Source organism: Leuresthes tenuis, unplaced genomic scaffold (assembly GCF_036924035.1).
Source record: "Leuresthes tenuis unplaced genomic scaffold, fLeuTen1.0.hap1 SCAF_21, whole genome shotgun sequence".
Lineage (NCBI taxonomy): Eukaryota > Metazoa > Chordata > Actinopteri > Atheriniformes > Atherinopsidae > Leuresthes > Leuresthes tenuis.
The window spans coordinates 17,285,396-17,309,659 of NW_027325375.1; the positions used below are offsets into that span (position 1 = coordinate 17,285,396).

Sequence of the window (24,264 nt, forward strand, 5' to 3'; positions counted from 1 at the left end):
CTTTTAATTACAGAATAAAGTCCAAAGCCCAACATGGATATCATCAGTATTGAAGCAGTGATGACATGCAGCAGTGTGCTATGGTCAGACTGGACCGAGGAACATGAGCAATATGTGTAAGACCCTGAAAATGTACAGTAAAATGAATAATCACAAAAATTAATGTGGGAGATATTCACCTGCAAGTGTTCAAATATTTAAATTGTACATTATTTCTATGCATGCAACATTCTGATGATTTTTCTTCCTATTTCATCTACATGTGTATGTTCTGTGGTGGAATGCCACTAACTACTTTTACTGAAGTACAGCTCTTATGATATTAGGTATGGGTCTTATCATTTCATGGCACTTTCAACCTGTTCAACATCCAATGCAATATTTACACCTAAAGCATGCAATATTTACACCTGTCAAAAAGCTTTAGTTAAGTTACTTTATACATTTTTTAACACAAAATACAAGAAAATTATTAAATGTGGTGTTTGTTTTGATATACATTAAACGTATATCTTTATACATGCGCAATTGAAAATTAGCTTGACAAGATATTAATTACTACCTCTGCAGTTCTTTGGAGTACTTGTCTCAGCATTGGTCAACATTTTCAAAGTTTTACAAGCTTTCTAATCAATAAACACATTTTCAAAAGTATAAGCAGATGAATTCCAAATGAAAAAATAATTAGTTACAGTTGGATGCAAAACAGTCAATAATAACCGTAATTTTACGTTAATGCATAAGAAATAGCAAAATAATGACAGAAAATGTAACAGTGGAACAGTCACAGAGGGGATTTTTTATATACCAACATTCTTTTACTTGGGTAACACAGGCTTGTAAGTTATGTAGAGTACAACTGAGGAATACCTCAGTGTGACGGGCTTATCATAGTGTTTTTTTCCTTTGTAAAGAATATTTCTCGACAATTAATGTTGACAGTTGCTGCGCTGTCCTATACATCGCATCTAACTAATTCAGCTCATCTTCTCGTCTCCACCTCCCTGTGACTGTCAGCTGTGTTGCCCATTAGCAGTACTGCTGAGGTAACAAGCCCTTAAAATCCTCCAATATGTGCAGGGATGGGCGGTAGCGCATCACGCAGCGCCTCTCAAGTGTCTGAAGTTAAAACTCATGCGCGGTATTCTCGCTCAGTATGACGACGGTACGGATGGATAGATGCACGGGATCCACCGTGCAGACATCCTCCTGACTCCCATCACTTTGGGGATTTTTATCATCTCGAGTAAGACAGACCGGGGCATTGAGATCGGCAGCAGGGGTGCTTTCTGTTACGAAGATGTTGTTCAACAGACTTCTCTTGTGCTTTGCAGTAACAGGTATCATTTTCGCGCAACCTGACAGTTCTGGATTATTTTACGCACTCAGATCTGAACTATCAGAAGATGCTATCTTGGTGGCCAACAATGGAATACGCGTGCCTTTCGGGAGGTCGGTCTTCATCGATCCCATCAATGATTTGGTGATACAGACACAGCCGGGAGACCGCTGCAGCATCACCGTCCTGGACAATGATCCGCTCTCACAGAGACCGGGACATCTCTCTCCCAAAAAGTTTCCCTGTGATTTCGGTCCCAGTGACGTGACATACTCCCACTACGGCTCGAGGAGTCCATCTAAAGACAGAGTGCGGCTGCAGCTCAGGTATGACGCACAAACCGAAACCGTTATCATCCCGTTCATGATGGAGGTTGAAGTAGTTTTTACGCAGTTGGAGTTACTCACCAAAAACATACCCCTCACTGTTGATAAGCTCAAAGGGATCAGTAATCCCATTGATACGAAGATTTTAGAGTTTACATATGACAGAGACTCTTACAAATGTGAGGTGACATCCCTGTCCAGCAGCAGTGGGCTGCCGAGATACGGAAAACTCATAGATGGAGGTAAACTTTCCACAATGATGGGCTGTGATGAATTCACGCAGGCTGATATCCGCTATAAGCACACATTTGACCGCAAGTCTCCCAACAGGGACTATGTTCCCATGGTTGTGGAGTTGCATGATAAGGAAGGCAACCTGGTCAAACAGGAGTATTTTCATCTTATGATTCGCATTAAGGAGGGAGAGGAGAACACTGCTCCCAAACCCAGCTTTGTGTCCATGATGATGATGGAGGTAAGCCAGTTTGTTATGACTGCCCTCACACCAGATATGCTTGCCGCTGAAGATGCAGAATCAGACCCAGAGGAACTTATTTTCAACATCACTTCCCCCTTATCTTATGAGGAGGGTTACATAGTCAGTACCGACGACAGAAACCTCCCAATAACATCTTTCTACCAGAGAGACTTGCGTGATCTGAAAATAGCTTATGTGCCACCATCACTGGACTCAGACACTGAAAGGATTTTCCAGCTTGAGTTTGCGGTGTTAGACACAGAGGGGGCTGTGTCGGTCCCCTTTGCTTTTATGATTGTTGTGAAGCCAATGAACACTCTGGCCCCCGTTGTGACACGTAATACAGGTCAGCTGCTGTACGAGGGGCAGTCTCGGCCTCTCATCAGTACTCATAACCTGGATATCAGCGATGAGGACAACCTGGACGCTGTCACTGTCACGGTGGTGGACGGACTACGGCACGGGGATCTCATGGTGCTTGGATCTCACAGGAAATTCTTCACACATGCAGACCTTACAACAGGAGTTGTTGTATACCAGCATGATGGGAGTGACACATACAGTGACAACATTGTCTTCAAGATGACAGATGGGAAAAATGAAGTAGAATTCCTCTTTCCCATTACAATTGTTCCCACTGATGATGAACCCCCAATCGTCAATGCTAACACTGGTCTGACTCTTCTCAAAAATCAAATGATACCTGTATCTCCTCACATGCTCAGCGCTGCTGATATTGACTCTGAAGACTCGACAATTAAATTCACCATTGTTCCCCCTTTTTCCACAATTGGCACAGTACTCCTTAGGCAGTCAGATGCCCCAGAGGACCCCTCTTCTTGGAGATTTAATGCAGAGGAAGAGGTGTATGAGAAGGAGGTGACAGAGTGGCTTCAGAAAGACATCACAGATGGGAAATTGTTTTACAGGCACACAGGCCCTCACAACACAGAAACAATCATGGATCAGTTTGTATTCACAGTCCAGGATGACAACGACCCCCCTAATCTATCAGGAGAAAGCATATTCATTATTCGTGTTTTACCGATAGACGATGTACCCCCTGAACTGTTCCCTGGCACGACCCTGCAGATGACTGTTGAGGAGTACAAGCTCACTCACTTCAGCAAAGAGGTGCTGCGCTATACTGATTTGGACTCTGAGGACCGGGACCTCAAGTACACAGTTATCCAGCCTCCAACAGACATAGATGAAAATAACCCAGTTGTGTTTGGTTCTTTGGTTCTGACAGACAGCCCTGACACTAAAGTGACAGAGTTCACACAAGCTCAAATAAACCATCATAAGATCTCCTATGCCCCTCCAGATGTTGAGCTGGGAATTACAGCCCATGTCGTGCAATTTCGTTACACTGTTGAAGACACAGCTGGAAACAGTGTTGAAGGGGCTTTCACTATCTACCTGCAGCCAGTGAACAACAAACCTCCCCAGATTACAAACACTGGCTTTGGTGTGTTTGAGCGTGGCATGCATATCATCACCATAGCCGAAATTGATGCCACAGACCTCGACACAGAGAGTGAGCAAATAACCTTTGCTTTGAGCCAGCCCCCTAAACATGGCCAGATTCAGGTTGCATTCACCAACCTGGAGAAAAAAGGAGTTTTCAGCCTTGAGGATATCTCAGAGGGGAAGATATCATATATTCACAGTGGAGAGGAGACAGTGCAGGATGAATTTCTGCTGGATGTCAGTGATGGTATTCATGTTGTTACTGTGACAGTCAAAGTTAATATTAAACCTGTTGATGATGAAACTCCAACTGTCAGTCTTCCTGTGGGAACTATCGGATCTCATATAGATGTGCTGGAAAATGGAGCCACAGAAATCACAACAAATGTGATTCAAGGCCATGATGATGACACAGACGATCTCCAGCTTACTTTTATTGTCGAACATCCTCCAGTTGTGGGTGAAATATTAGTTAAAGGAGTGTCTGCCACTAGGTTTACACAAGCTGATATAATTAATGGTGTGGTTGTATATGCACATACCAGTGGTGAGATAGGTCTTACTTCCCAGCAGGATGGATTCAATTTGACCCTAACAGATATGTCTGATGATTGGACCGTAGGTGGAAATAAAGTCAATGGTGTCCATGTTCGAGTCACTGTTCTTCCTGTTGACAATCAGGCCCCTGAGGTTGGAGTCGGGATTCAATTCAGTGTTATTGAAGGAGAAAAATATGCCATTGTCCCTCAGCATCTGAATGCTGATGATAATGACACTCCATCGGATGATATACTTTGCACCGTCATTGTCCAGCCTACCGCGGGCTATGTGGAAAATATATCTCCTGCCCCAGGCTCAGAAAAATCAAGGTCGGGAACAGCTATCAGTGCTTTCACAATCAGAGACATCAGGGAGAGAAATATCTACTATGTGCAGAGTATTCACAAGGGGGTTGAACCAGTGGAGGATAGGTTTACATTTAGGTGTTCTGATGGCATCAATTTCTCAGAAAAGCATTTCTTCCCAATCATAATCATCCCAGCAAATGATGAAAAGCCAGAGATTTACTTGAGGGAGATAGTGGTAATGGAGGGGATGAACATTGTCATTGACACTCCTATTCTAAATGGAGCAGATGCTGATATTCCACTTGAGGAGCTGATGTTTATAATTTCCAAACCTCCTAAACATGGGGCCATTTTAAATCAGCTATCCACAGGCTCAGTTTTGGTGACTAATTTCACTTTAGAACAGATCAGAGAGGCATCAAGTATTATTTATGAACACGATGACTCAGAGACAACAGAGGACAGCTTTGATGTCATTCTGACAGATGGAAAATACTCTGTGCAAAAAACAGCCATGGTTATGATCATCCCTGTTGATGACGAGACCCCCAGAATGACTATCAATGACGGCCTGGAAGTGGAAATCGGGGAGACCAAAGAGATCAACAATAAAGTGCTCAAAGCAACTGATTTAGATTCAGATGACAGTATGCTGGCATATATCATCCGGTTTGGACCTGGTCAGGGTCTCCTGCAGAGAATAACCCCATCTGGGTCTCTCGAGAACATCACACTTGGCATGAATTTTACACAGGCTGAAATCGATGCAGGACTTTTACTTTACACACACAATGGTCAGGAGGGCATCCGAGACTTGGTCAAATTTGATGTCACTGATGGAATTAATCCACTCATTGATCGTTACTTCTACATCACTGTGGGCAGTATTGACATGGTTTTCCCAGATGTGGTCAGTAAAGGCGTGTCTCTGAGAGAAGGTGGTAGAGTGACTTTGACCACAGATCTACTGAGCACCACTGACCTCAACAGCCCTGATGAGAACCTGGTCTTCACTGTCACGCGGGCCCCTGTCAGGGGCCACTTGGAGTATACAGATAATCCCGGGATACCCATTGTGTCTTTTACTCAACTTCAACTAGCTGGCAGTAAGATTTTCTACATCCACACCTCAGATGATGAGGTGAAAATGGATAGTTTTGAGTTTGAAGTCACTGATGGCTACAACCCTATTTTCAGAACTTTTAGAATTTCTATAGTGGATGTTGACAATAAGAAACCTGTCGTGACTGTAAACGGCCTGGTTGTCACAGAAGGGCAGTTTAAGCTTATAACACCATTTGAGCTCACTGCTGAAGACCAGGATACAGCTGAGAAGCTGATCAAGTTTACTGTCACACAGCCGCCTGTTCATGGCAAACTACTCTACAACCAGTCCACACCTGTCACCAGCTTCACAAAACAAGACCTCAATGAAAATCTCATCAGCTACAAACATGATGGAACTGAGTCTCCAGAGGACTCTTTCTCTTTTACTGTCACCGATGGCACACACACTGACTTCTATGTCTTCCCCGACACAATCTTCGAGACTAGACGCCCTCAAACTATGAAGATCATCATTGTGGCGATCGACAATGGCGTCCCCCAGATTGTGGTGAACAAAGGTGCACCTACTTTAAAGGTTTTGGCCACAGGTCACCTGGGGTTCTCCATCAGCCCCAAAGTGCTGAAGGCAGAGGATAGAGACAGCAGACCAGCCTCCCTGGTGTTCCACATCACAACACAGCCCAAACACGGCTACATTGTTAACCTGAGACATGGAAACAACTCCATTGACACATTTAGTCAAGGTAAGCTCAAAACCCTTAAAATGATCACAATGAGTTATGTTGCATCAAATGAGTAAGACAATTAAAGATGTGGTAGTTAGGTCTGTTTGTTTAAATCAATATCACCTTGTGGTTCAATGATTAAATGATGCCAGTTTGTTCAGTAATCTGATACATCTGGTTGACAGAATCACCATTAATTTATTCCACTCTACAATACAGCAATTATTGTGCTAATATTGGCACAACTAATGTACCACAAATGATTTCTGGTAAGTCAAATAACAGTGCCAATTTTAAAAATTGTATATCCTTGCCATTTTAAGGTACATCATTGTTCTGCTTCTTTGGGAACGGAGGTGGTTTTGATTATGATTTTGTGTGATCAAACAATTCCACTCCACAAGTTTTGATGAAATTTTCACACAACGCTACCCAGAGATCTTAATTTATGGAGTTATAATTATTCACATGTGTGACAAATACTGGCTTGGGAATTTCAATAGTTAATTTGTGAGCCTGATTTAGATGTGCTATGCCTATCAAATCATAATTAGCGGACTGAAGTTAGAGGCTGATGTTTAGTTGATGTTATAAATGAATATTTTATTATTTCTGCTTCTCTGGGAAAATGTTCGCATCTGATGTTCTCTACAGAGGTCTGTGAAATGAAGCGGGATACAGGTAGAAGAATGTGTGAAAAGGTCAGTGCTGAGCTCAAAGTGACGGCATGGTATTTGAGTTGCAGCCAGTTTTGGTAGTTTGAGACAATAAATTGAAATTTGGGTTGCTTTGAAAATTAATAGAGAAAACACAGAGCTTACAGCTAATGTATCACTGTCCTCTACCAACATGCATTACCTCATCAGTGAATTTGAACACAATTTTACATGTGTGCATGTCTACTTAGTGATATTGCAGAAAGAACCCAGGCAACAAAGCTACTGATTAGTGTTTAAAGTGACAGCAGTCATCACGCTGAGGCAATTAAACCAACTGGTATGAAAATTAACCTGTTTGGTGTAAGCATTGACATGGGCCCAGAACACAGAGTTGGAAAACTCTTAAGCCTGCAGGAGACAGACATCTCATTGAACCTCTATGTGGCTGAAGTCTTTGAAACAAAAAGGGCACAGATGAGACACGAGTGCAAAGGGAAGGAGAAGCAAAGGGCAGAACAGGGAGAAGAGAGTGCAGGCAAAGTGGGAGAGAGTGCAAAAGAGGCGAGGGAAGGGAATGGAGGGGTGTAGGTGACATGAGAGAAATAAAGAATGAGAGAAGGGGCATGAGAGATTGAGTCAGAGAGAGAAAACAGGCTCGTCAGAAGAATCAGTCAGGTGAAAGAGACAACCCTTTGCTCTTTATTTACTCGTCCTATTTCCAGGGCACATCCCAAGAGGCATTCTCTTTAAATATTGAATGAACATTGTGCCAAACCCCCCTGTTCACAGTGCTGACTTCATATTTGTAAGGTCCACAAGTTCAAGTTGGCACAACAGAGGTCTGCAGGAGTCTTGCAGCACTTCAACAACACTTATCCGAAAGCAGAATGATATTTTCGCAAATTACTTTACGATATAGAAATGTAATATAGTTATAGATTTAAAAAAAAATTGTCATCACTGTGTCTATGTCAGTATGGGAAGGGAGAGGCAGCAATGACAGGAAGCCATCTACAGTTAGAGGCTGTCGTCCCGGGTAGGAGTCAGGGGTTTATACTTTTATGAACCTCCTTCCTCCAACATTTATTATTTAAGAAGGTGGTTTGCAGGGGCCAAGCCCTATCACAGTGTTGATGATTTTTCTGCACTGTAATAGATGTTTTTGGAGAATGGTGGGGAAAAAAAATGCAGACGCCACCCTCTAATTCAGAGAAGTTAGAAAACAGATGTGGTGCCCATCGCAATCCTGTTTTTAACATTCTTACCTCGTCTGTCATTAAAAGATCCATCATCACCTGGTTCTCAGGGCTGTTGACACAGACAGTTGACAAGTTTTGGATTTAAAGCATTTTCTGTTGGTTTAGCTTGAGCTGTCCCGTATTTCAGGTTGTGGCATTATCATCCTGGATTACAGATGCATGACTTTCAGAATGTGTCCTCTTGTAGAAAATTGTTCATGCTGAGTACTGATAAGAAATTAAATGAATGTGGTGATAGAGACCTGCTGTTACTGTAACCGATATGGTGCTGTGGTGGGACAGCTTCCATCTTTGAACAATTATTAGACAGAGTGAGTGTTTGAACAAGCCATAAAGCTGTAAAATAACTTAAAAGTGTCTTTGAGGCTATTTCAGGAGTAAGGAGGAAACTTTGAAAAGCAGATTTCTTTCTACTGTATGCATATATCTATCTATATATATATATATATATATATATATATATATATAAAGTCTCAACAAGGACAATCTTTTTCACAAATAATTTTTACATTTACCATTATGCATCACCACACACTTCTATGTGATTGCTTCAATATAAGGGCGTAAATGAAGTAGCTATATGTTTGTTTTACAGCTGATATTGATGACCTGAACATCTGCTATGTGCTGCGGAATGAAGACAATGCCACATCAGATGTTTTCCATTTCTCTGTTGAGGATAACGGTGAGATTCTACTGGAATTCCTGAATTTTGCATTTCTCATCTGGCTTGTCTGTCCCTTTTCTTTCTGCTTGGAGATTCTTCAGTTGATTTTAAGGCACGTGCAAGTCAGCAGTCAAGCATTTTGTTCCAACTCAAAGGACAATTAAATTTGTAAGTTGCTCTCAGCAGCTTTTATCAACAGATCAGTGAAGTGTATCTTTGGGGCTCTGATTTCACTTCATTCTGGATTTAACCATGAAATGATCTGTCACTCAAAACACCTGTGCAGAATAGTAGTTCTGACAAATCTGCAGGTTTTCAGTCTGTACCTGAGCACGACAAATACTGTTGTGTTGTGTTAATGGTGACCTGGCAAGATGCTAAGGTTCATGAAAGATTGAAAACTCTTTGTGATGCCATGATTAATATAGATAGTTTTCACTGTTCAGTGAGTTAATAAGACTGTCAGTGTCATTTGTAAAATTGACTGCGGGACATGTCAAGTGTTATTACAGCATATTTAGTTTTGATAAAAACCTGATTTCTTAGGTCTTGTTTTTCAACACAGAGAAGCTCTTGTATTAGGAATATCATTAGGACTTAGGACATTAGGACATGAGAGCAGCTTTCACAGTTCAGAACTGGTGCAGAGCTGGATGTGTTATGTAAAGAATATCTGTAAGTGAGGAAAAGATAAAGAGGTGCAAGCAGTTATTCAAGGTCAGCAAGCCAAGCAAACTACAAACAAATCAAAAAGCAAACTGAGATAGTTTATTTTGCCTAAAATTGCATTTGGATTTGAAGGGAAATTGAAGAACAGGGAAGGGAAGAAAAAAATGCTATGAATAAAGAAATTATGCAAACAAGTACAGGACTAGAAACACTTAAATGTAAAAAATGTCTGACTTAAAGGGCATCCTTTTTAAGTCAGACATTTTCCAAATACCACAACATATACAAAAGGTTTTGTGTACTTTGAAGCATTTCCCTCTTTTTCCTTGTATTTTGTCCTTGGGGAGAGTTTGTAACTATAAAAAATAACTAAAATTTTTTTGTAGCATGTAATCGAATGTGAATCAATAAGATTGCTAAAAAGGCAAATTTGCACAACAAATGCTTCCATAAAATCCTTACACTGTGGTTTCATTCTTAAAGCCTCACCCCCATGTTTCGTTTGCTCTAGATTATGGCCTTTTATGTTAAGATATAACTGACTTCTGTTCACTTTTTCCTTTCTGTTTTTTTTTGTATCATTAATTGATGCTGTCAGGAACCGACAGGACACAGGTGCAGGATCAATTTCAAAATAATAAGTTTTATTTCTTTAACTTCTTAATAAATGCTTCCAACAGAGAAATAAGAATTATGAAACTTCTAAGGCACAGATCTCAATAACTAAAACAGAGACAAGTGCCGGTATAAAACTTTATCAAAATAAACATCCACTCCACTCCAGGAGGAAAACGAAAGACTATAAAAGATTATAACTTAAATTTCGTTGCTCTCTTAAAACGAGGCGTAACAAAAAAAAACTCTCCGTCTAATGGAGGATCTAGAGAATTAAAAAAAGGAACGAGGTCACGCAACTACTGGTGCTATCAAAGTTACAAACAAAAGGTCACTCCAAAAATGGAGGAAACCAAGTCGGCTACAAAATGTTACAAAAGGTTAAACTGGAATACTAATCAAAAACTTTATCCAAAAACAAAACTCTGAAGGAGGTATGCTCAACTTCAGTGACAAGACAGACTTCAAAGATTCTAATTCACAGGATTTCAAAAGCTTGCGGTTCAGAGGCTAGAGTGAAAACTGAAAGTACGACACACTGGCAACGAGACAAGGGAAGACAAAGACATGATGACACATGATGATCCAGGGGGGAATAGGTGGAAACACTTGGGTAATCAGGGGAGACACACAGACACATGACACGGGAGGAAGGGCAAGTTATCTGAAACGAGAGGAGAAGTTAACATTCAAAATAAAACAGGAAGTGACAAGACATGAAACAAAACCTAAATCCTGACAGATGCTCCCCTAATGCCCCATACTGAGATACAAAATTCAGGTTAAGTAATAATTTTCAGCTCCATCACAAACTTTGCATACATTTGCAGATATGTGCCCATCTTTATAATATGAAAATTAAAAAATTATCCAGGATACAAAATCACACTTATTATATGTGCCATCTATTTTGATACAGTCTTTCCTTTAAGTCTACAGTAAAAAGAAGAGGTATGTGCGTTCTATGGTGGAACACACATTATTAGTACACTTCTCTTAAATGATGGTGATGCATTCAAGAGTATGCATCTACACACACCTGCATATGATGCAGAATCTTCTACCAACATACCTCTTCTCAGTGACACAAACGACTACAAGTTGTTTGTATCATTGAGCATAATACACACAATAAAAACTATGAAAAAACTATAAAAAGAATATTGACCTCAAAGATAGCCTAGCTCTCCAGTTCTACCTCACAAGGATGAGGGTACATTCTTGAGTTAGAATGGGATGCTCTAGTCTTGCTCAGGTGCTGATTCTTTCCTGCAGTTCAAACAGTTAGATGTGCCCTCCAAATCACAAGTAGAGACATAGAGAACCATGTGTTGCCCTCTCTCAGTCTAAAAACATAAAATAGTTTGCGATTTGTCTTCACCATAGACCCAAGTCTATTTCATGTTGTTGTTGTGAAACACTTACAAGAAATTGCCCTGGAACGACAATATGAAATATACTTCTGAAAAAAAAATGCATAAAAGAACAACAAGTTTTTTTGTTGTTGTTTTTTTAAGCACTTGAAAGGAGAAAAGTTGACTAATCGATTGTCCGTGCTCTTTAAGTGCTTAATTCATTTTTTCTTTCTTTTTCTAATTTTTGGTTGAGTTAACAAGGCCTGAGGCTATTAGAAGGAACTACTTAAAATTCATGAGTTTATATTGTCAGTGTATAAGTTTACTCCATCCACTTTGACTTCTTTAATTCTTAAGGGTAGTGAAGCAAATTGATTCTGGATGAAAAAGAATTTGTCAAGGAGGGACATTCAAAAGAATAATTGTGTTATAAGGCAGCATTACCGTGAAACAGAGCAGCAGATACACCAAAACCAAGACTCAATTTTGGAGGAAGTGGGCATTATGTATAACACATGAAGTACTTGTAATTGGGTGTTTTTGATGATAAAAATGACTTAAAAACACTAATCTGCATGTGTGCTGGTGCACATTTACACAGACAATCCCACACATGCAAGCACAGCATGAGCACTGAGGGGTTGCTGCAGGCTAAGGGGCAGTCAGGCCTCCAGCACAAAGAAGTGTTTGATATTTAAGAGCCCAGGCAGCATCGCGGGTAATGAGAGCCCTGGGCATTTGAGCTGGGCAGAGCTCTGAGGGAGCCACTGGTAATTATGTGGCCCTATTACAGGCTCATCTATAAGGGAAGAGTGGCAGGAAGAACCTTCTCTAACAGGTTAAGACTAGCTGGGGTCTTTATAGTTAACTAAAGTGGGCTGGAATGTGGCTTGTTTCCCAGGCTTCTGGGTTAGGATTTTCACAGTAAAACTTAGACTTCATATTATTTTTGGTGTTAAAAAGTGTTAAATAGCTTTTTGTGCATGCAAAAGGTATGTTAAGTTACAATACCCAATGTTTATGCCCCAAAGGGCATAACTAAACTGCCTGCAACACCTGACCAAAATGTAGACTTTCATGCAATCACTTATCTTTATAACTATGTCATACATTTGAATATTGTGTGCCAGGAGGCTAGCTTAGCAGCCCCAAAGGAAGTTTTCAAAAATACCTAACGCTGCCATATTTTGATCAGTCATAGCAGACTGAACTTATAAATAGTCAGAGCATTTTTGAACAGATGACAAGAGATGCTGCAGTTATGTACTGTGAAAGAACATTAAAGCATGTAATCCATTTTAAGAGACCCTTAAGATAAATGCATGAACCTGTAAATGAGCATATCGTGGGCTTTTTAAAATGTTAGTGTTACATGTAAAGCTTGCCTGCATTGAGTTGCAGTAGAAGTTTCAACAAAGAGTATCTCAAAATTTATGAAGAATACCCCACAACACTTTGTGTGTAACCAGATATAACTGCGGGTGAGGAATGACACTTTTTTTTTTTGTCCCTATCCTGCTCCTCCTGATTAAAATGAAAATCGTTGTTTCAAAAGAATCCTTTCTTCCCAGCACTGACACTCCCTGTTCCAATGAAGCCCAGTATAGATGGTATCCATTCGGGGATTAATGAAGTATTCTTTAAATTAATTGAACTTTATATCACAATAAATCTTAAGTATTTGTAGAATATGTGCTGATTCACTTAAATTACAAGTCTCAAGAAACGATTATAGGTTTAAACTAGCCATAGTCATTGTCGAAAATGGACCAGGTTAATCCCCACACTTTCTTTTCTTTTTAAAAACTTTTTTTTTTATCATTAAAGCACTGTTTATTAACCAGAACAGAAATGTGAGCTAATAAATCAGCATCCAGCTCAGACTGATTTGCCCTTGCTAACACGTCCCTGGCTTTAGGAGAGAATTCTCTTTATCTGTCTGCGTTCAGGAGTTCACTGTCATTCACTTCTACCAGAGCCCAGCTCTCCTGTCTCTATCCCCTTCATCTTCCCCTTCTCACACAGTCAGTCTTGGATTTTTGTTCAGTATGATTTATTTATTGCTAACTCTTTTACAATGCTCAACATCTGTGGCATTGTCTTTTCTGTTCTTTAGTGTTATTTTTGTCTCATCGCCAATCTTCTCTACCACTGGAGTACAGTGTTAATATTTAGTGTTTCCATCTCATGGAGTTAAATCTCAAAGTATGTTGTGGTTGATTATGATGAGCGTCGGCTCCATCTCAGGCAGCAGCTTTTCATTTTACTGCCATGTCTGGCCCAGCTTGCCGTGTCTGTCTGTCAAAGCTTTGATGGATCTCTCTGTTGCAGGATTATGACTACACACTCTGCTATGTTGCTTATGATTATTTGCATCTCATTAGAACCTTAAGATGAGAGCATCAGACTTTGAGAGCCATGGAGGGATTTTTCATCATGGTAATCATGTCTGATTCAGTATATGTTTGTGGCTGACAAATGACGTCTGATATGCAAATGCTCAAAAGTAACCGAACACCATCTGATCTAATGAATGAGCAGAACGGAAATGTTCGGGTTTTTATTTTTGGACGTTATGAATACATTACAACCAAGAATTGTCACTGAATTCTTTCTACTACCATTTTTATTGTCATCTGGCTTTAGAGATTAACTTTTTAACTTCTTAGCAGCTAACATATAGTTTTCATTCTATTGTTCATCCCTCTTATTGCAGTTCATTTAAAACTAAACTAAGCTCACATAAAACCTCATTCTCTGTTGTACTGTCTTTGCATTTGTACTTTGTACTTTTTACTTTGTAAAAAAAAGAGATATAATCAATATATAAAAAATTTTGGGATTCATTACTTAAGTTTCAGGAATTATTTATTTTTTAAATAAATGATTTGGTTTGATGTTAATCCATTCAATGCAATCTGATACAGTTCTTGATATTCCTTGCACATAGATGTTAGTTTTCTTTTTGTAAATGTGACCATTTTCTATATATTTTGGAAATAAGAATGAACTTGCTAGGGATATTAGTATCCAGGGATTTACCATGATGTATTATGAGATGAATTTTCAGTTCTGTTATGCTCCCGCTGTACTCGACAGATCAATATTTCTTTCTTATTATAAAATCTAAATTATATCCACGCTCACTATCAAGTTTGTCTGATACTGACGTGGTAATCTTTCTTTGACTCTGCTCTGATCTGGAGCAGAACCTTATTCGACCAGATTTTAATGGTCGAATTGGGCCATTGACTGCTTTATGACACTTTATATTTGAGCAAGGGGTCTGCATACCTCTGTAATCACTTCTCCAATGTTGAAATTGGATTCTGATGCGTATTGATTAATCTTTATACTTCTATTAATGGGCCATCTTATTTCAATCACAGAAGCTTTACAGTGTAAAGTAATGCTTCAATTGTGATTTTCTGCTCATCTAACGTTGCAGAAATACAGCTGGGAGATTTCTGGGGCTCTTCCTCATTGTTTGATTAAAAAATACCATTAATCTTAAAGTAAACATTATGAAAATGATTCAAATAAAATAGAAAATAATGTAGGGGGATGAGAGCTGAGAGGAAAAAAAGTGGAAAGTAGGTTTCAGTAGCTTTTTATCTTCTTGGTGCTTTTTACAGTTTGGTCTCAGAAGGGCTCGTAACTATCCTGAGCTGCATTAAACTCATCCGTCGTTTGAATATTATATTGACATATTGGCATAGACGAAGTTACAGCGATCCACATGCTTAGGTTGTGCTTCTGTGACAAGCGCTCCTGCTGGAGGCCAAATGCTTTGAGATGTCATTGTTCATCTGACGCTCAGAATTCACACATACTGTGAGTGCACAGCATAGATCAAGGCAACGCACGTACAGATGTAGAGCTGCAAACACATGCATGCAGCTCAAGGAAGCCACTGCTTTCTTGTCCCTTCTTCCTTTAAGCTATGCCCAGGGTCATAAACTGCTGTCTTCATAGACATCAGTGAAACATAACTAGTCACAGTAGTTATTAAATATATCACAAGAACTTCAAAGGAGCTAAGATTCTTTGCCCCAGATGTCACTTTCCAGTAGTTTAAAGTGTAAGGTAGCTTAAAGTGCCTCTGCAGCAAAGTCATGCCTATTGGCTATTGGATGCAAGTAGGAAACAAAGCTTTATTCTGTCACACACCACTTTTATCTCCTGTGGGTGCATGAGTGTTTGAGTCCATGGGATGTAACGTATGTGTTCTTCATTTCCTTTTTGCCCACAAGTGCACATAGTATTCTCTGAATCGCAAGCAGGAGCAGCATCAGATTCACCCTTACAATGTTTTTGATTTGAAGTCTTTAGTAAAAAATGGTCAAATGGGGTGACCGGTATAGAAGTATTTAATCAGTAAACATGTAAAGCAGCAGATTTTCTTTATTTCTGTGAATAAACAATAACTAAACTTTAATGCTAATTAAATTCTTTATATTATTCAGAAAAGTGTTTGAAGTAATCGAAGTTGCTTATGGTTTTTATTAGACATCAGGAGGTATCTGTTTGCTTTTTGCCCTGAATTAAGTGTAGATGACACTCATACATAAAATAATGCATACTTTTGATTATGATGCTGCTACAAGACCTGTAAAATTAACTGTTTTCAGTCCACTATTAGCCTGGCAAAACACATATATCTGTCCTTCATCATTTTTGCTACTAGTTGTAAATATGCCCTGCCTCCCAGCAAAAGAACTACCACACAGATGTGAAAATAAGCTAAACGGCACTGAAATGCCCTGAAGGGGAGTTAGATATTTGTATTAATATTTGAGTGACATTCCTGTCAAATGGTTGGAGCATGGGCTCCTATTACCACTGAAATATTACTGGGAATCTGTTTTAGCAAAGGGAGTGTCACAGCACTTCACATGTTTCTTAAAAGTCAGAGTGAGAGACATCATTGAGATTGTTGGTCGCTTATATCCCTTTGTTTGCCAGTTACACAGGGATTTGGGGACTCGTACCGAAGACAGAGAGAGACTTGAGGGATAGGCCACACCGCAACCGGCAGAATAGATGTACCACACAGGAACAGCACGGTCTTGCTGTGATAAATTTTATTTGATTTGGAGTGCAGTTTCATATGTGCACATAGTCGCACATGAACACACACAAATAAGAAACTCAAGAACTCATACGAGCACCGATTTTTAAGAAAGTTTAGAATGGTGAAATGTCTCTGCTTGTTCTTGTGGCAGTGACGTGATGTCTTAAATGTAAATGTCCCTTCGATGTGCAGTGATAGCTGTTACTGTGCATGAACATGCAACCTGTTCAGCACAAAGCGAGGCGTCCTCACAATAACGCAGAACTACACTCACATGGAAATTGAACATGTCTTCTCACATCCCCATATCTGTGAGTGATAGTTGCATCTTCATGTGTGTGCGACATGACTATGTGTAAGGTTCATTGGGGACGTATGACAGAAACTTCTTCGTAGAATTTAAACTGAACTTTTGATGTGACAATTCTGAAATCACAATCACTAGCATGCAGTTTTCTGTCTGTATTTGCTTTGCCCAGTGGTAGCATTTAATAATCTGAGGTGCTTTAAAGGGTGTTGTATGTATTCACAACATGGCATTCACTCAAATTGAAGGAGGTTTCAGTTGTTAAAGATGGCCAGAAGTTAGCTTATCCAGGGGCCACGTTCTGACAAAATGCAGTGGGACTGTGTCACTCTATATCATACATATATAATTTTACTTTTCATTAATGGGGGCAGCGAATATGTCTGAGATAGTCTTTCCTCCAAAGTCTTACGACAGATGTCTTTCAAGCTTGACTTAAATCAGAGTCACATCAAGAATTTAACTGCACTGATTTGGAGTGCAGTTTCATATGTGCACATAGTCGCACATGAACACACACAAATAAGAAACTCAAGAACTCATACGAGCACCGATTTTTAAGAAAGTTTAGAATGGTGAAATGTCTCTGCTTGTTCTTGTGGCAGTGACGTGATGTCTCAAATGTAAATGTCCCTGCGTTGTGCAGTGATAGCTGTTACTTGTGCATGAACATGCAACCTGTTCAGCACAAAGCGAGGCGTCCTCACAATAACGCAGAACTACACTCACATGGAAATTGAACATGTCTTCTCACATCCCCATATCTGTGAGTGATAGTTCCTTTTTCATGTGTGTGCGACATGACTACGTGTAAGGTTTATTGGGGACGTATGACAGAAACTTCTTCATAGCATTCAAGCTGAACTTTTGATGTGACAATTCTGAAATCACGATCACTAGCATGCAGTTTTCTGTCTGTATTTGCTTTGCCCAGTGGTAGAATTTAATAATCTGAGGTGCTTTAAAAGGTGTTGTATGCATGTATGTAGATATGTTTTTTTCCTCCTCTTAACAGCTTCATGCTTTTATTGTTGCGAGATGGAAATTGAATGGCACATACAGCGTAAAGTGTCAAATGCGAGCTATCATCAGCACATAACATACATTACAGTAAAGTGGTTGCAAAAGTGGTTTGGAAATAATGGTGATTATTAAAATTTAAAATTCATTCACATATTTCTTGCTTTTGGGTTTTACAATGCAGAGCTTTCAGACCTTGTCAACTTTATCATGTTGTTACGTGTGGTATGGAGTCATCTTAGAAAGGATTCAATATATTTTTTTCCTTCACACAGAAAAATTCACACAGAGAAGTCTGAAATGTCCCATTTCTGTAAGTATCCAGACACTTAATTTAAAACTTGGTCGAAGCACCTTTACAGCAACCATTACCTCTCGTCTGCTTGGTCAGATTGCATGGTAAACACTCCTTTTTTTTGGAATAAGGGGACAGCATTTTTGCTCAGCAATTATAGATCTTTTGAGAGATGCTCTTGTGGTTTCAGGTCCAAACCATAGCTTGATGACTCCAGGACTTTCACAGTGTTTCTTGTGTTTCCATGGTAGTAAGATTTCTCTCATTAACCTTTTGAGGTATTAACACGAACCTTAGAACATCAAATGATCTTTTCATACAGGATTGCTCTATATTTTTCAACATTTCAACATCTATTCTGACTAGTCCTTCTGTGCTTGTTGTAGAAAAACATCCCCATTGCTTCTAATGGACTTGCAATCACTTGTGTGTTTGTAAGTGTGGATTTTAAGTCGGGATGTGTGAAATACTTCAGAATCAGATGGTTTTATGATGGGTGAGCTAAAGCTAAAAATTATAGAGCAGGTCAGGTGAGAGCTATATTGTGAATTTTTCATTGTGTCTCCTCTGCATCAGACATTTTTACTTTATCACTATGCTTTCTCAACAGCAAAACATCTATGTAGCAACACATTCTGCAGTCCCTTCCAAAATTGTCCTAGTTGCTTTTGACTGATGCAAAAGTGATGCAACCTTAAAAATTCAACACATGGCATTCACTCAAATTGAAGGAGGTTTCAGTTGTTAAAGATGGCCAGTAGTTAGCTTATCCAGGGGCCACCTTCTGACAAAATGCAGTGGGACTGTGTCACTCTATATCATACATATATAATTTTACTTTTCATTAATGGGGGCAGCGAATATGTCTGAGATAGTCTTTCCTCCGTAGTCTTACGACAGATGTCTTTCAAGCTGAACACGGCAGACATGTAAACTGACTTGACTTAAATCAGAGTCACATCAAGAATTTAACAACATTCTGCTTTTATAATAAAATATGCTTTCAAGTACACTTTTGTATTAGACCTTTAGACTTTACATCAAGTTTCATGACTTTATAAACTCCCCCACACTTGAAATGTGAGAACTGAGGCTAGTCCCTCCAGTATATTCAAGAACAAAGCAGATACTCAGGCCTGTGTGATGGTAGTGGTACTTGTTTTGATGCTCTTTGAAAGGAAACATTGTAGACACCAGATTGCTTTTAAAGGCTCTGGATGTATACATCTTTAAAGGTGGACATTTGAAGAAAAAGAGGAAAGAATTGTGGTTTAATTGCCTACATGGGAAAAAATAATTAATTTAACAGGGAATAGATGTGGTATTGCCACTTTTTTTTCCTTTGATTTCTTTTATTGCATTGCAATAGCATACCAAAGTGTATCTCCCAAGGCTAGCTAGAGAGGAATTTAGATGAAAGGCACTATTTCATGAAGAAAAAATGGTGTCAGGGTTCACAACTTAGCAAATAAATGTAACTTCATCCAGCACTTGTCCATCAACGGTGACATTCATTTATAAACATTTTTCTTCCCTTGCACACAAGGCTGTCTGCTGCAGCTGAGAGTTAAATTAGAACACTGAGACCAAATCATAATTGGAGGTAAAAAAAAAAAAAAAGCAAATCATTGGAACTTTAAAGGCAAGTTAACATACGTCTCACAGCTTCATCACAGCAAGAAATCTTTTTACGCTATTGTGCAATAAGTTTACACGCCATATGATTTTTAAGGCTTTTTGGTTCGGAAGTAATTTAATCTAACAGGACCCCTTTCAGAGATTATTTTTTTAAGTAGATTGTGCATCACGAGTCTGCATCAGAACTGTCGTATTTAAGCATCAAAGTTTTTCTCTCCAGTTTTCTCAGGGTGCCCTGATCCTTGAAATTTGTTGTACAGAAACTATGATCCTTAATTAAGAAAAAAAACCTTTGTGTTGACTTTTTTTTTTTATCAGGAAAGCCTTTGAAAGAGGGTGCAAAGTGAATTGAGCTCTATTGAGGATGATTTCAAAGCTGCTTTTTTGTATGGTCAGCACATACTAGAGGTCTTTTATCCTTTTAAAAGGCTAGAGGAATGAGACAGTCTGAAGCCCACTGACTCAGATCCCTATTGTCTGTGTACATTTACTCACCCCTAGTGAGAGGTCACACAGAAGGAACGTACACACGCTCAAACACACACAAACATACACATGCTAAGATTTCAGACAGCTTATGCTGCATTAATTATCAGCAAGCTGAAATAAAAGTCAAGGTTGCAGACTGCAATGGCTTTGGAATCAAAGGGGTGTGCATGTGTGCACAACTCATGTGTATTTGCACTCGTTAAGTGAAGCCTGAACTTGGCCCGCAGGCTTTTTGGAAGACACATGAACTCTGATTACCTTAGCTGTTCTGTCACCTCAGAATGTTGTAGTGATGCCTATCAAGCTGGAAAGTGCTGAACTTTTCACCTCTGCTGTGTTTTAGCACCATGTCCGCAAACCCTGTTAGAGCTTTTTTCTAACAGAGACCTGAGCAGAATGTTTGCAAGATGTGGAAATGGTGGGTATCATCTTGACTATTTATCATGGATTAGTGACTGTTAGTGGTAGGTATTTGAACAATGCAGCCGCAATTGATGGCCTCTATATGATGATGGAAATTAAGTGAAATCTCCAGATGTATTGCTTCAAGCCTTTATGATGGATATATATATAACTGGAGGAGACAAGTAGATGTGAAATTGTTCTCTGTATAGCTCATACATTTATAATAGCACTTACAGGAATGTAACGCAGGGTTAGGCTTTGTTTACCTCTACACAAAAGTCAAAAGAAAAAAAGAAAAAGAATATCCGACATGCACTCTTCATATCTCACTCTTACAATATTTTCTCGTGATTTTCCATTCAGTAATGCACCCCTCTCCCAAGAGTACAGTAGATTGTTAAATTAGCATCCTCTCTGCTCGCTTTGTGATGTGGCTGCTATTGAACTGTTCTATTAGAAACAAAACCACTTCCTCTGTAAATGCTTCCTTAACAACATTAATACTGGCTTGCTTTAAAACCCCTGGATCGTAAAGAAAAAAGAACATTTCAACAAAAGAATATTTTAACTCAATCACAAAGCAAATAATAGACATTGACTGCTGTACAATGGTAAAGGATCATGAGGTTTCTTTTGTATGAAATCTGTCAAATGTTCTCAAGCATATATATATATGTTTATATATATATACATTTCTTTATTATGCATTAAAAATACAAAAATTATGATAATAAATATTTTAAAAAAGAATAAAAAAGAATGTTTATGGTCAAACCAACACAAATGATTTCTAATTCTATTTATATATTTTTGTCAGGTGGAAACAAACTTGAAGGACAGCAGTTCCATCTGCACTGGGCTTGGATTTTTCTGGAAAAAGAGTATTATGTTGTGGATGAGGAGGACAAATTCCTGGACGTGGTGCTCAGACGGAGGGGATATCTTGGAGAGACGTCTTTCATTGGTTAGTCTGTTTGTCTTTTTGCCCCCCTTCACTTCTGAACTGAGACTTAATGAATTGCGGTTTTAGTCACTTTAGCACAATGATCTTTTAAGGAATGGTAATATCGATTAGCTATTAGCTTAAGACTGCAGTGTCACAACCACCACCAAAGGGATTGCCACAACCTTTTGCACAGATATCCACGTATGTCACTTGGATGAAAAGAATCCAAAAACACATTGTGATCTTCTGACTTTTGCTTTTAATACTGTCGCCAATCTGACAGTTGTGGTTTTGAGTATCAGAGTGATTCAAACATAATTATACACCTTTGTACATGCTCCACACATAAGTCCAATCATTTTGGTTTTACCCTGACAAATAATTCAGCGCCAGCATCTGTGCAATATTTGAAATTACTCAATGTTTTGATTTGCGGCTAGACATGCACATTTCAGGCTTTCTGCATTCCTCTTTTTGTGTGTTGCAAGATTTAAGATACACTTTAAAAAAATGTACAGCACACAAAATCAAAATGCTATGAAATTCAAAGAATAGCCTCAGCCTTTTTTGTTTCTTATTTTTGACCCAATGCTGGTTGATGCACATGGTTATATTACTTTGAATGTATTCTGTTTCCTAAAAAGTCAATGACAATTTTTTCCTATTTGCTAATGTTATCCACTGGATTAAAAAGATGTCTAATCTGAATGTAGTTGGATTAGTTTCAACGAAAATACTGCACTTCAAACTAAAGAAAACAGACAAAAATGTTAAGCAACTCAAACAGGCTTTTTATTACTCTTTAATGTGAATATATTTCACATACTCATTATTTACATACAGTCAACCCTTACAAAACTTACTGTGAGTATTCTGCGTCATATGGGTTGCTCTTTTTACAAGTTTTTGTAAAACAAAGGTTGCAATGTAACACACACGCAAAAAAAGCAGCCATCCAAAATGGCTATCCTAATTTTTCCCGGTAATTAACGAGGAATGAAAACGCAGTTACGACAGCTTTAGAGAAAATGCTTACTTTGAATACAGCAAAACATTTTCAGCATTATTTATCGAACCAAACATTTTGGCAAATTATTCCCATTTTCAATCCAAATGTAGTCCTTGACAATTTAATTACAATCTACTTTTTATTTTGAAACACAACCTTGGCAGATAAAATCATTATTATTATTTTGTAGTCTGATTAAATTACCCTGATATGACATGTAAAACGCTACTTCCCAGCTCTACTGGTGTGCACGATTCTTGTCATATGTTCTTTCACTTCAAAGCATTTGTACCTCAGTCTTCAGTGCACATCAACATCACAAAGAAAAAACCAATTGCAGCACTTTCCTTTCAACACAATATCCACTTTATCCTCTAAGTCTAAGTAATCTTTTTTACCCTTGAACCAAATTAGAGCTTGGAAAAAACAGATTTCCGTCTTTTTTTATGAATTTGAGACAGCGGTAGATGATTTAGCTGTAAGGTCGCTCAGGTACATTCAAGAATACAACGTCATACAGCAAAAATGTGTGGTTACTGACCAACTGATTAAGACCAAACCTTCAGAAAAATACCAGTGAAAGAGCCAAGGTTACATAAAGTTACAGATAATATAACTACACCGACATATTTAGTGTTGTAATCAGCAGACCTGTCACAATGTTATTAATTATTGTCTGGTCAATTCAAAAAAGCAAAACTGTCCAAAACTGAATGAACATTGATCTGTTCATTGATCCTCCTTTTTCAATCAGAGGTTGCACAAGATCCAACCAAACATAGTTTTTAAGAAGCCTATTGCAGACCTTTTTTTTCTTTTTCTTTTTTACAGTGCAGAATCTATAATTGTTCGTCCTGTTGAATTCTGCCTTGTTGTGGAGTGTTTTATTTTACTTTTTGTTTAATTTTTTTTTCAAACAGGTGCAGTTCTATTCATGCACTAGCTTTTCTTTAATATCATATAATCATAGCCAAAATGATAAGAGAAGAATTGTCTTTTTTTACAGTGTTATTTAAAATAGGGTGCAGCACTGTGGTGCAGAGGTTGGTGCTGTCACCTCAATGGAGAGCCCGCTAGCTGGTTGAGGTATTTCTGTGAAGAGTGCTGTGCTTTATCTAGATTATACTCTTCAGCATTTATTATTTTAGTAGAGTACACCCCTCCCCCTTTTGTTGTGTGCATTTTTTTGAAGTGCAATTTAAGATGGCACATGGGCATAAAAAACTGAATCATTACTCAAATCTACTTTTGTCAGCCTACGTTGTCTAATGTGCACTGGCTTGCTGGTGAATCACTGATCAGAATCACACTGTTAACTCTTTTATACTGAAAGAAACTCGGGCAGTTGACCCTTTTCACATGCTATAATGCCACACACTTTTGTAAGGAGTGAAAGACAAATTCAGAATTGCTGATAGTTCTGGTGTGGCTAGGGATGGATTGGGACCAAAAATTAGCCCTAGACTTTAGGATGCTATAGTGCTATATTCAACTGCTGCTTTCAGTTACACTGCTGCCAAAAAGCTCTGTGATCTTTCTACATTTTGAAGCATCTTCTTCAAGCGACTTGGCTTTCTTTTGTTTTAACTTTTGCCATCCA

The 24,264-nt window shown here is 38.7% G+C and overlaps 1 protein-coding gene across 1 annotated transcript in view; it reads left to right on the forward strand.

Moving 5' to 3' along the window:
• Window positions 1–1,273: 1,273 nt before the first annotated feature.
• Window positions 1,274–24,264, forward strand: part of frem2a (FRAS1 related extracellular matrix 2a) — a 65,516-nt gene continuing 42,525 nt past the window's right edge. The window contains exons 1-3 of the mRNA XM_072375432.1: window positions 1,274–6,275; window positions 8,771–8,860; window positions 21,527–21,673. Coding sequence (XP_072231533.1) covers window positions 1,301–6,275; window positions 8,771–8,860; window positions 21,527–21,673 — 5,212 coding nt within the window. The 5' untranslated portion in view covers window positions 1,274–1,300. The remainder of the gene's footprint in view (window positions 6,276–8,770; window positions 8,861–21,526; window positions 21,674–24,264) is intronic.